The sequence below is a fragment of the Sprattus sprattus genome (genome assembly GCF_963457725.1).
Source record: "Sprattus sprattus genome assembly, chromosome: 8".
NCBI classification, from domain to species: Eukaryota; Metazoa; Chordata; class Actinopteri; order Clupeiformes; family Clupeidae; genus Sprattus; species Sprattus sprattus.
Genome location: NC_137927.1, coordinates 29,539,462 through 29,550,950, shown reverse-complemented (window position 1 = coordinate 29,550,950; position 11,489 = coordinate 29,539,462). Strand labels below are relative to the sequence as shown.

The window sequence follows — 11,489 nt, the reverse complement described above, 5'->3', positions numbered from 1 at the left end:
CTGGGGACTGGGAAGAGAGACCGAGCCTGAAGGAGGGAGGGTATCCTTTGTGTGTTGCGAGTGAAACTGAGATTACTCTCAATGGATGGTTCACTTTGTGCAGAACGATCAGGAGAAATGGAGAATTCTAAGAGTGACACACCTGACAACCTGACAGAGGTAAACAACAACAACAACAACATGGTGAGTGACATCATCACTAATGCCAGAGTAAGGTTCATTTAACAGCAAGTCTGTGCTAATAGTCATGTAACGGTTGGCTAAAGGAGGCTACCGCATGGTCTGTCATAAGAGAGAACTGCATGCTGGGATTTTGAGTTCTCATTAACAAAGTTGACCAATGGTCCAGTCTTTAGCTACAGGGTGAACACAAGTGTCCTCACACACAGCAAATCATATGCTACTCGTGAATACAAACAATACCTACTGATAGATAAACACAGACACAAACGAACACATGGACACACACACAAACACACACACACACACACATTCTCTGCACATTTCCGCCTTTGTGTGATGTGCAAATTCTACACTTAAAGCTATAGTTTGTCAGCAAATTGTAAGGGTAATACGCATGGTACATCTCACTCCATGAGGTCTCGTACATGTCATTATTTAGCCGCCTCTTACACAGCGTGGCTGCTGATATGTGTGCGGTCCTCAGATGTGGTATTGCTCTTCCACTGCCACTGCTCTGAACAGGGGCCAGTACCCAGTGTCATTGCTCTGAATAGTGGTGTGATGTAGTTGTATGGGAGGTGAGATCTCAGCTATTGTTAGGCTCCAGTCCTTGAACCCTGTCGTGAGGTCGTAAACCAAGAGACCTATGGAAAAAGGTGAGCTTTCCCTAGACTGTGGAGACTTATGGGGTTCTGTTCTCCGCATCACTCTTTCCATACACATGCATTAATAGCATCCTGAGATCACACCCTGTCAGTGCACAGGTTTTATTGAGTGCAAAGAGGTTTTATACGATCGCAGCATGTTCAGTGGCTATTTGAAAAAGGACATTTTCAAAAAAGATGACTTACAAATGTTTTCAGTCCTTCCATTTTCCAAGTATAATGTCAATGTTACTATGAGACAAATGACTGTTGAAGCAATTGAACTTATTTCATTTCAACTTTGCAGGACACTAAAAAGACAGAGGACTCTGTGAAGGACAGCATCACAGAGAACCTAACTGAGGAGAACGGGAATGCAGAGCAGGCGGAAACAACCAATGAGAAGAGTGAGGAGGAGGAGTCTCAGGTAGCAGTGGCCAATGACAAGAATAAGGAGGAGGTGGGCAAGATACATAGATGACATACTGTAATTCTCTGGAACTATTGTCATTTCATGATTATTTGAATTCTGCAAATCCTAAGCTATTTCTTGAATATGATAAAGATAAAATGCACTTCCTTGATCTTGAATTCTATAAAGATGTCCATTACTTACATACTACAATATTTAAGAAGGAGGCACATAAAAATACTTTACTCCATGCAAAAGGTTTTCATCCACCTACACTTACTAAGGACATCCCTTTTGGCCAATTCCAGAGGAAACCTGTATCCTCTAAAAAGGGCAGAGTCTTTTTCGCCACAAACTATAGCACAGAGGCCTATAATATGTGCTAGATATTTAAAAAGAATTAGGACCTCCTTCAATGTGATGAGGCTCTAAGTGATATCTTTATTGAGCCTTTAGAAGAGCACCTAAAATTGCTGATAGTGCTTAATGGTACCTTTTAAATGTGCACATACAGAATATGTGTCTTAAAAGTAGAGAAAAAAAGGGTTTACCCACCCAGTCACACAACAAATATTTATCACTAAACACTTCATAAATATCAAAACTGCGTATGTCATTTATATGTTGAACTGTTGTTTGTGTGAGGCCTTCTATGTTGGTCGTACTTATTGGTTACAAGACCGACTAGCCGAACATAGATATGCAGCTAAAATTGGTAATTTTGATTGTGCTATGGTAAATCATTTTAAGGAATCTCATAAGGACAGCCCTACATATTTTACAGCAATGGGGATAGATCATGTGCCTTTAAACTCCAGACACGAGGATAGACAAAAATATTGAACCAGAAAAAGAGCCACTAGATTTATAATCTAAAAGCCATAACTTTCCCAGGTCTTAATTTCCCTCGGGATCAATAAAGTATCCATCTATCTATTTATCTATCTATCTATCTAATGACTCTATTGAGGTGTTGTCCTTTCTTTAAAAGATCCAAAGTGTGTCTGTTAGAAAGTCTGGTAGAAATGTCAACATACTGGATTTATCACAGATATTTTCTAACAGTTTGTGGTTTTGGTTTTATGGATGATGTTTTTAGACAGTGCACTTCTCAGCTGTTTGGTTACTCCGCCCACTCCAGCTGAAGCATATCAGAGGCTGCTGACTGTGACACTGAATGCTTGCCCTATGTGCCCTAATATGAACTGGCTATTTGATTAAAACTTTTTATTAATAAAGAAGAGTGCCTTGGTCTGACCATATTCTTGAAAGGTTTCATATATCTTTAAAGCAAGTACTGTGGCTTGTTCAGTGGCTACATTATCAAAAAATATGTCTAACCAGTGTTTTCAGCCCTTTTGGTATAATGTCAATCTTACTATGAGACAAATGACAGTTGCCCCTAAGCAGTTTAACTTATTTTGTCTCAACTTTGCAGGACACTAAAAAGACAGAGGACTCTGTGAAGGACAGCATCACAGAGAACCTAACTGAGGAGAACGGGAACACAGAGCAGGCGGAAACAACCAATAAGAAGAGTGAGGAGGAGGAGTCTCAGGTAGCAGTGGCCAATGATGAAGCAGCAGCCAAGACTGAGGGAGGGGCCTCTGAAAATGACAGCAAAGAAAAGTGCACAGAGATGGAGGAGGTGATGGAAAAGATTGAGGAAAAGAAGGATGGGAAGGAGGAGAAAGAGAATGAAGAACAGAAAACAGATGATAAAAACAGTAAATCAGATGAAAAGGAGCCCAAATCTGATGAGGTGGAGATTGGAGAGAATGTAAAGAAAGAGGAAAGCAAGGGGAATAAAACAGACAAGAAGAAAGCCACTGGAGAAAAAGACTCAAAATCCAAAAAAGAGACGAAGCCTGCAGAGAAGCAGAAAGGGAAAGAGGACAAGAAACCATCGGGGAAGTCAAAGAGTGAACCAAAACAGGTGAAAGAGAGGGAGGGGGTGGGGAAAGAGAAAGGAAAAGGCAATGAAACAGAGAAAAAGAGACCCACGCCCACAGCCCCTGTGTCAATGCCCCGCCCCAGAGCGACAGCACGTCCATCTGCACGAAGAGATGCCATGGCCAAGTTTGAACAGGGCCAGTAAGTAAAACCCGACACTATCACCATCACCAGCATTATCAATTGGAGTACAGGGGTATATGTCACACATGTGTAGATGTGTATGTTTCTTAGAGGAGATTATACATATACATTTGTGCCCCAAACATCATTCAGTTGTAACTGAACACTGAACTAGGAAAGTTCAAGTAGAATATACTGTTGCGTATAAAAAATAAGAACTCTCTTCATCCCTATTTCAGTCCGGTGGAGTCCTGGTGTTTCTACTTGTTCTTACATTGGAATTCAGGCAACATCATGCGAACTCGATGGGGTTCTGTTTGTGTTTAAATGGTTTATTGTATGATTGACTGCTATGTTGGAGAGTTGTAGTTTAAATTGATTTTGTGTCAGTATTTTGTGTGTGTTAGACATTGTTCAGTGTTTGTGTGTGTGTGTTGGTGTATGGGAACTAACAGTCTGGGCCCTAATTTAACTGAACAACAAACAATGTCCGCTAGCATGGAACGAAGCGTGTGCTGTATGGGAGCACTGTGCTGACTTACTCAGGTTTGCACCTAAGGATGTTCTCATGGTATTAAATCAGTAAAAACTATTTAGCCAAGTTTTTAAATTAGCTTTAGTTTAAGCGCGGTGGACTTTGCTCCTTGCTTTACTAGCTGCTCGTCAATGAAACTATGGTATCTCTGTAGTTGAATAGATCCTTAACTTATTTCTACATTTACATTGTCATTTAGCAGACGCTTTTATCCAAAGCAACTTACAAGGATGTATACACATTTACACTGATGACACACTGCACATCAGGAGCAATAAGGGGTTCAGTGTCTTGCTCAAGGACGCTTCGAACAGGGAATCGAACTAACAACCTTCTGATTACTAAACGACTTCTCTACCTCCTGTACCACTGTCTATCTTAGACCTCCTGCTCAGCGAAACTTCAAGGTGCAGCGGGTGTCAGTAGGCGTGTCCAATGGAGGGTCAATCAAACAGAAAATCCTCCAATGGTGTCGCAGCAGAGCCCAACACTATGAGGTAAGCAGATGACCGCGTCTGGGTAGGGTTGAAGTCTTCGGCCATGCTGACTAGATGAGTGATCTCCTGTCTCTCTCCAACCAATAGGGTGTGAAGATTGAGAACTTCTCCTCGTCTTGGTGTGATGGTCTGGCGTTCTGCGCTCTCATCCATCGGTTCTTCCCCGACGCGTTCGACTTCTCCTCCCTAAACGCCAACGAGAGAGAGAAGAACTTCACACTGGCATTCAGCAAAGCAGAGTATGTGTGTGTGTGTGTGTGTGTGTGACACTTCATCTTACACAGTTCATAAATCTAAAACAGAAAACCAGACAACAAAAAATATCAAGCTCCTATTTTGCATCAAAAGAGTTCGTTTTTTTGTTTGCCCTGTGTCACCACATCAAGCCTAAAAGAAACTGAAGAAAAGAAACACTGGCTCATTCTATGGACCCAGTAATACTTCCTCTGCTTCAGTGGCTGGAAATTTGACAATTGTTTGGTAAAGGGCTGGTGATGGGTATATTTCAGAGCTTCATCAAAGGGGGGAAAAGCCCCTCCCTCGGTGAGTTCAGTGTGAGGTCCTTGATGTCTTCTCAGCTCAGTGTTAACACACTGGTGATTGCTGCTGACTGAGTTATTATGTGGTGCGGCGTGAACAGTGTCAACAGTGAGGTCTTGATAGTGGCTTATCACAATGATTCGTAGAGGATTACTGGAGAGGATTAAATATTTGGACAATAAAAGAAAATATATCTATCTATATATATAAATCACTTATCTTATTTTTCTCAATCTTATTTTTCTTTGAATATCCTTTACACACAAGTATTTATGTATAAAAACGTCACTGTCTCACAATGCTGACTTTCCATTCAACTAGCACAACTCTTACTTGTTCTCTGTACATTTTGACCCATCTAGAGGTTCTAGAGAATGAGTTCCCAGGACCAACTTGAGTATAGGGGCAGTGCCTTACATTCATAACAGCCACATCACATTCAATTTAATACCAGCAACTCAAACCTACTTTCCATCCCTCTGCCTCTCTGTCCTAGGTCGCTTGCAGACTGCTGCCCCCTGCTGGATGTGTCTGATATGATGCTGATGGGGAACCACCCAGACCCCATGTGTGTGTTTACCTACGTCCAGTCACTATGCCACCATCTTTCCAAGATAGAGAAAAAGAGAAAAGAGGAGGAGGAGAAACACAAGGAGGGAGCTGAGGAGGAGGAGAAACACAAGGAGGGAGCTGAGGAGGAGTCATGTGATGTGAAGACTGAGGGAGAATCCGAGGAAAAGAGAGAGGAAGGTGCGGAGGAGGAGAAGGATGTTGCACAAGAGAATGGTGATGGACTGAACAATAACGATGGAAATGTGGAGATAGAGAATAAGGCTTAAGTTGCTCAGGGATAAATACAATGATGATTAAAGGAGAGAGAGAGAGAGAGAGAGAGAGAGAGATGTTGGGAATAAAGAGAGGGGGAGAGGAAGGGGGAGAGGAAAGTAAGATAAAAAGTGAATGGAAACATTAAGTCTTACCATTAGTCCCTCACTGCATTCACTGTGCTGTCTGTTTTAACAGTTTACTCTTAACTAATCACTTAAAGTAGCTGTTGCTTTTATATTTGTAAAGTTACCTTTTTACTATCATGGCATCTATTTATATATCAGTGTGATGTGAAAATTAAAGCAAAATGTTTAACAAATGAAGCATTGATTTATGTATTGTTTAGGACAAAATTGAAATATATTATTAAGAGCAATATTACACATATATTTGATATATTACACATCTCTGCCTAACAAGACAAGCTCCACCGTATTGAAGGACAGGCCTGTGGCATTGTGGCCACACACACACACACACACACACACACACACACACACACACACACACACACACACACACACACACACACACACACACACACACACATTACATAACTGATATAAGATGATGGATGAATTGCATTAAAAGGAAAGGAATACCTCACCTGTAACTAACTTCATTTTCCAAAGACGCGTGGTGCTCTCAGTCTGAAAAATGAGCTGAAATTGCATTCACACCCGGACATCGGGAGAGGAGTTTACTTCAGTGAGACCCTCCGCTCAACTCACCGACTTCACACGTCTGGAAAGAAGAATGAGGAAGAATGGAAAGAGCTGCAGTGGTTATATAAATTTATGAGAGGGCACCTTTGCGACCTCAGTCAGCCAAGGGCCTCTGTAATTTATGAGGTGCAATTTGTCACCACCTAGTTGTCAGGGACAGAAAGCATTTTGTATTACGCAATGAAACCCAGTAACTCTGTAACGCATACTGTTCACAAAAATACAAATGTCATCTGCCTGTACTTTTCATGCCGGAGAGTCGTTACAGAGTACACAACTTGATTTGCTAGATTATTATAGATTAAAAAATGTAGGGAATGGAGGGACCTTTGACCAACCCTGACTCAGACAGTCACCATGCATTTTTTGTCATGAAATTGATAATTCTGTGCACGAAAGCAAAAGCTGGACTGTCATGCAATTGTGATGTGATGTGCTGAACCAGGAATCCAACTTTGTCCATGAGAATGTGTTGAACTGATGGAGGGATGGACACTCTCAGCTCCTTGCAATAAACACAAAAATGCGCAAAATAGCCTACATTCTGTCTATGAACCTTAGAGGGCTTATTTGGGTCAGTTGCAGTTTGCATAGAACGCTGCTCTGGGTGAGACAACCAAAATAATCACAAGATTACACCAACAGACACGCAGATGTGTGTGAACGGCTCGAAGGTGAAGAGAGGGGGAGAAGATAATCACAACTTCAGAGAGCTCTCTCCACTTTGTTCTACTGCCAAAAGGTCTGGAGGATATGGGTAGTTCACACCTTGTATCCCCCAAACACCCTCCACCCCCCGTACTGCTGACACCTCTGGGTAATCATCAATTGTTAGATCTATAGCTTTATTACATAGTCTATATTACTAGTTAGTGCTCTGTGTTGTCGAATTCTGTGAACAGTGTGCTGCTGACACAACGCTGTGCGCTAAATTCTGCTCAGCAGAGTTTGACACTGTCGTTAAAAAAGGATATACCGTAAATCCTCAAATAAAGGCCAGGATTCAATCAGAAGCCGGGCTTCAGATAGTAGCCGGGGTCGTGGTCCATACGGACAAAAAAAGGCCGGGCCCCGAATACAAGCCGGGGGTAAAATAAAGTAGCCTATACACTGTAGCCTACCAGCATCTGTCCGTCGGCTCAAAGTAGACATCAAAATTTAATTGAATGCATTTCACAAATACATGTTCTCCTCATGTTTAATATTATATTATATAATATTGTTGGCTAATTTCATGGGCTGTTTGCAATAAAAAAAGAAATTTCCCCACGTAGGACTAGGCTACTAGGCGAATTCGTTATTGTTTAGCCTAAATGCACGTATCGTCCAGCCTACTGTTGTTTATCTGTAACGTTTTAGTTTGCTAGGTTACTTTTTCCAGAAGGGATCATAAAGCAGTAGTAGACTTAACTTTATAACTTTGATATTAAATTTAGACAGTGTATGCTGATTGCTGAAGAACATTCGGGAGAAAAAGCAGCAAAGAAGTTTGACATTGACCCGAGACGAATGGGATAGGCTACGACTAGCAGGTGGAGGTAGAAAGAAAGTTAGGCTGGATATCAAACCAGCTCGTTGAATACATGTTTTCAGTCCGCGATAAGCATAATAGAGTGTCTAGAAAAATGGCTTTGGAAATCTTTTCCTCCGTGACTGACAGTGGAGACCATAACTCCGATGTTTATTTTTTACGTTGACACCGCACCTAAAGCGCTACGCGATGTGCAGGAAGTGTTGAACGCATGCAATGAATTATATTAGCCTACTGCAATTATGCCCATTATTTAAATAATAAAATTCTATAACAGAAGATAAGTAAGAAATAAAGGCCTGCCCCTAATACAAGCCTGCCCCAAATCAAGGCCGGTGCGCTGTGCAGCCTAAGTAAATACAAGCCCCGGCCACAATTGGAGGATTTACGGTAGACGGATTTTCTGAGTCAGCTTCACAACTAGTTCCTTTCCCACTTCACAAAACCCGGATGTCAAGCCCTAAGGGGTCACACCTCAAGCGCCCTCTTCGCACAACCACTTGGCATACAACAACTAAAAGTAAACCCATGTAGGCTATAAAAAGTAAGCTACTTCAGCATGAGCTAATTGTGGGAAATATGAACTAGGCCCACTTTAATTTCAACTTTTAGAAGACTGGCAAAATAAATATCATAGGGACAAATCTGGTTTTCAGTTACTAATTTTAGTGTGGTAATGCTGTACAGGTTTCCTACTGCGAGTTATGTAGCGAAAAGGCCCATCTACACTGCCATTGCAAATCTAACCCTAGATTCGTGGGTGGCAGTGCGGCCATTGGTGTTTTCACCCTCTTAGGTCTTAAAATGTCAATCGGTTATGATGGGCTTTGACTGGGGGGAGGGTGAGGGAATGGTCAGGGAATTAGATAGGTCTATCATAGTGCAGATACAGTCACAAGGGGTGGGGTCTTGGGTGTGAATGAGATGTTTGTTTAGTTCAGAGCTGAGAAGTCGACGTGTTGAACTTTAAGCCGGTGAATTTATGTAACTTATTTATTTGTCGTCAAGTTTACTCGAAGTCGAATAAGTATTCAGAGGTGTGATGTTTTCATTAGAAAAACACCTCCTACTGCCCATTCCTAGTAATTTAATAAACCTCGAACATCTACCCCTGGCCTCATCATTGGGAAAAGTTGAACGACGCTACACTGGTGTCAAGCGGGATAGAGGAAAAACTCCACCTGAATAGCATATCGCTGGGAAAAGTAGCCTATGATGCAAACCAATCGGTAAGCTCTTATCATTTACTTGGACTGAAGAAAGATAGGGACGAGCCCCGGGGTCAGCTCATTTTTCCGACGCCCCATTGGTCCGATGCGTCAATATTCCGAAAATGTCCCATTGATCCTACAGCCCTTAGTCTTAGATAGATTTTCACCGATAAATTGAAACCCTTTGTCCCGACAGTTCAATGTTCCGACCAAAAGCTGCTTTAGATCACCGTCACCTCATGATTAAAATAATGCATGCCTACAGGCCTATAGTATTATAATTATTATTATTGTTACTATAATTATATAGACTAAATCGATAGAAAACTGTGAATCTCAAAACCAAAGCGGAATCATCTTTCCATGACAGCTCTCGAAAAGCAGCGCAAACAGGGTTCTTTCCATTAAGCTATCCTCCCGTCCTCGAACTGTGCGTGGCTGCAGTAGACCTATGCTGCTGTTAGCCCATCCGTAGTTGGTTTGTTTTGTTTATTTTACATTTGCAAAGACGCTGCTGGCCTAGACTTCACTAGCTCGACCAAAAATCGAAATAACTTGTCCGTATCTGTCTCCATTGCGTCTCTGGTGTCTGGGCGCAAAGTAGAGCAGCAACAACGTGCGTCTGCAGTCGTTACAGCGGCAGTCTACTTGGCACCCGGTAAAAGAGGGGCGAGGAATATACGACCTGGGGAATTATGTTGACCGACCCCAAACAGCCATTGGTCGGAACATTGAGCTGTCGGAGCAATGGGTTTATGTTAATCATTTCGAATTAGTGGGCTGTAGGATTAATGGGAAATTTTCGGAATATTGACGGGTCGGACCAAAGGGGCGTCGGAATAATGGCATGCTACCCGAGCCCCGACATGGGCAAGACAACTGGAGGTTCTGAGGGAGAGAAAACAGTAATAGCCGGTTAGCAATATCCAGCACCAACCCTTGTGTTAGTGACAGAACGTTCGGAGACATGCTGTGCCCCTTACAAAACTCACTCAACGGTTGCTAGATGAATGGATGGAACATAGTGACCAACCGGAAACATTCAGTTCGCCACCACCCCGGAAGCTACAGCTATCCGAAGCTAAAGTGCTGTTTATACAGAGTCGAGTTTGTCTGCGTCCAAGCTGTTCATAATACAGATAGCCCTATCATTTAGATGAACACTCTCTATCCGCACACGGTATCCGCAACGGTCCGAATCGGGGGTAGAAAGTGAGTAGATTTGAATCGGTACGGGGCCTGGTGTTCGTGTGCACGGATTCACGCAACCTGATGATGTCATTGTCCCACGTGATCACCTCAGCTACACGGTCATTGTAATTTGTAATGTAATTTATTTCCTATATGAGCAATAGCCTATATGAGCAAATCTGACGTATTTCTATTATAGACAGAAGGTTTCAAAACGTTCTATAATAAAGATGAATGCTAAGTTAGCTCTTGTCCTTTCAGACAATGATAGCTAGCATTAACGTCACTTCAGAGGTACATTACGTGAAAGACTGACCCTCAACAATAGCACACATTTGTTGTTAGTAATAAAACCATGAAAAAGTATTTCCATCAAACCATCAAGGATCCACACCACTTGCATTATGGTCTCTCGTATTCAAGCAGACTCTCCAAGACAACTCACAGACATGTTGCACATTGCTTTGTTGCACTGTGTCAAACTCTTTATTATCAATACAAAACAGAATTCATTTTCGCATAACCTACGGTCTGCTTTGACCACTGATTTTATTAACCACCATAAGATATTACTGTGCAGATAAAATGTAGGCTATGCGGCTAGGCTAAACGTGGCTAATTGGAGCTTGACTAATGTCCTTGTTTATCCATGTGCATCCATGTCTTTTCTTCTAAGTTTTTTCAGTTTTTTCAGCTGTCTGTTGCAGCGCTAAAGCGCCACCAACAGGCGCCACCAACAGGCGGGGGGGATGTACTACAGCGGATTCAATCAGATCCGCTGGGTTCATGTGCACGCAAATTTCTCTTGACCAGGCTCCATCTGCACGCGATATAAGATTCGATCCGTGTGAAAAATGAATCTGGGTTCAGGCAAACTAGACTCTGTGTGCATTTGGCCTAACCTGTTCGCTAACAGACTCCTCATAGGCCACTCCACTCATTGGCTAGCCGGTGAAGCTAACAGGGAAGCAAGTTGGAATTGGGCCCAGTCAAGTAACATCCACACTGTTTACCCAGCGGATTAAGATTCTAGCCGTCACATCAATAGAGCCGGAAAACCTGTCACCGCAGCCCTTGGTACTATTGTAATTATCTGCGTAACCCGTCCAGCCTTGT

At 42.3% G+C, this 11,489-nt stretch overlaps 1 protein-coding gene across 1 annotated transcript in view; it reads left to right on the top strand.

Moving 5' to 3' along the window:
• smtnl1 (smoothelin-like 1) overlaps nt 1-6,024 on the top strand; it is a 6,160-nt gene extending 136 nt beyond the window's left edge. The window contains exons 1-6 of the mRNA XM_080844129.1: nt 1-183; nt 1,135-1,287; nt 2,678-3,333; nt 4,233-4,347; nt 4,435-4,586; nt 5,384-6,024. The exon at nt 1-183 is cut by the window's left edge and continues 136 nt beyond it. Of these exons, the coding sequence (XP_080700255.1) occupies nt 82-183; nt 1,135-1,287; nt 2,678-3,333; nt 4,233-4,347; nt 4,435-4,586; nt 5,384-5,726 (1,521 nt within the window). The 5' untranslated portion in view covers nt 1-81 and the 3' untranslated portion in view covers nt 5,727-6,024. The remainder of the gene's footprint in view (nt 184-1,134; nt 1,288-2,677; nt 3,334-4,232; nt 4,348-4,434; nt 4,587-5,383) is intronic.
• Nucleotides 6,025-11,489: the final 5,465 nt, after the last annotated feature.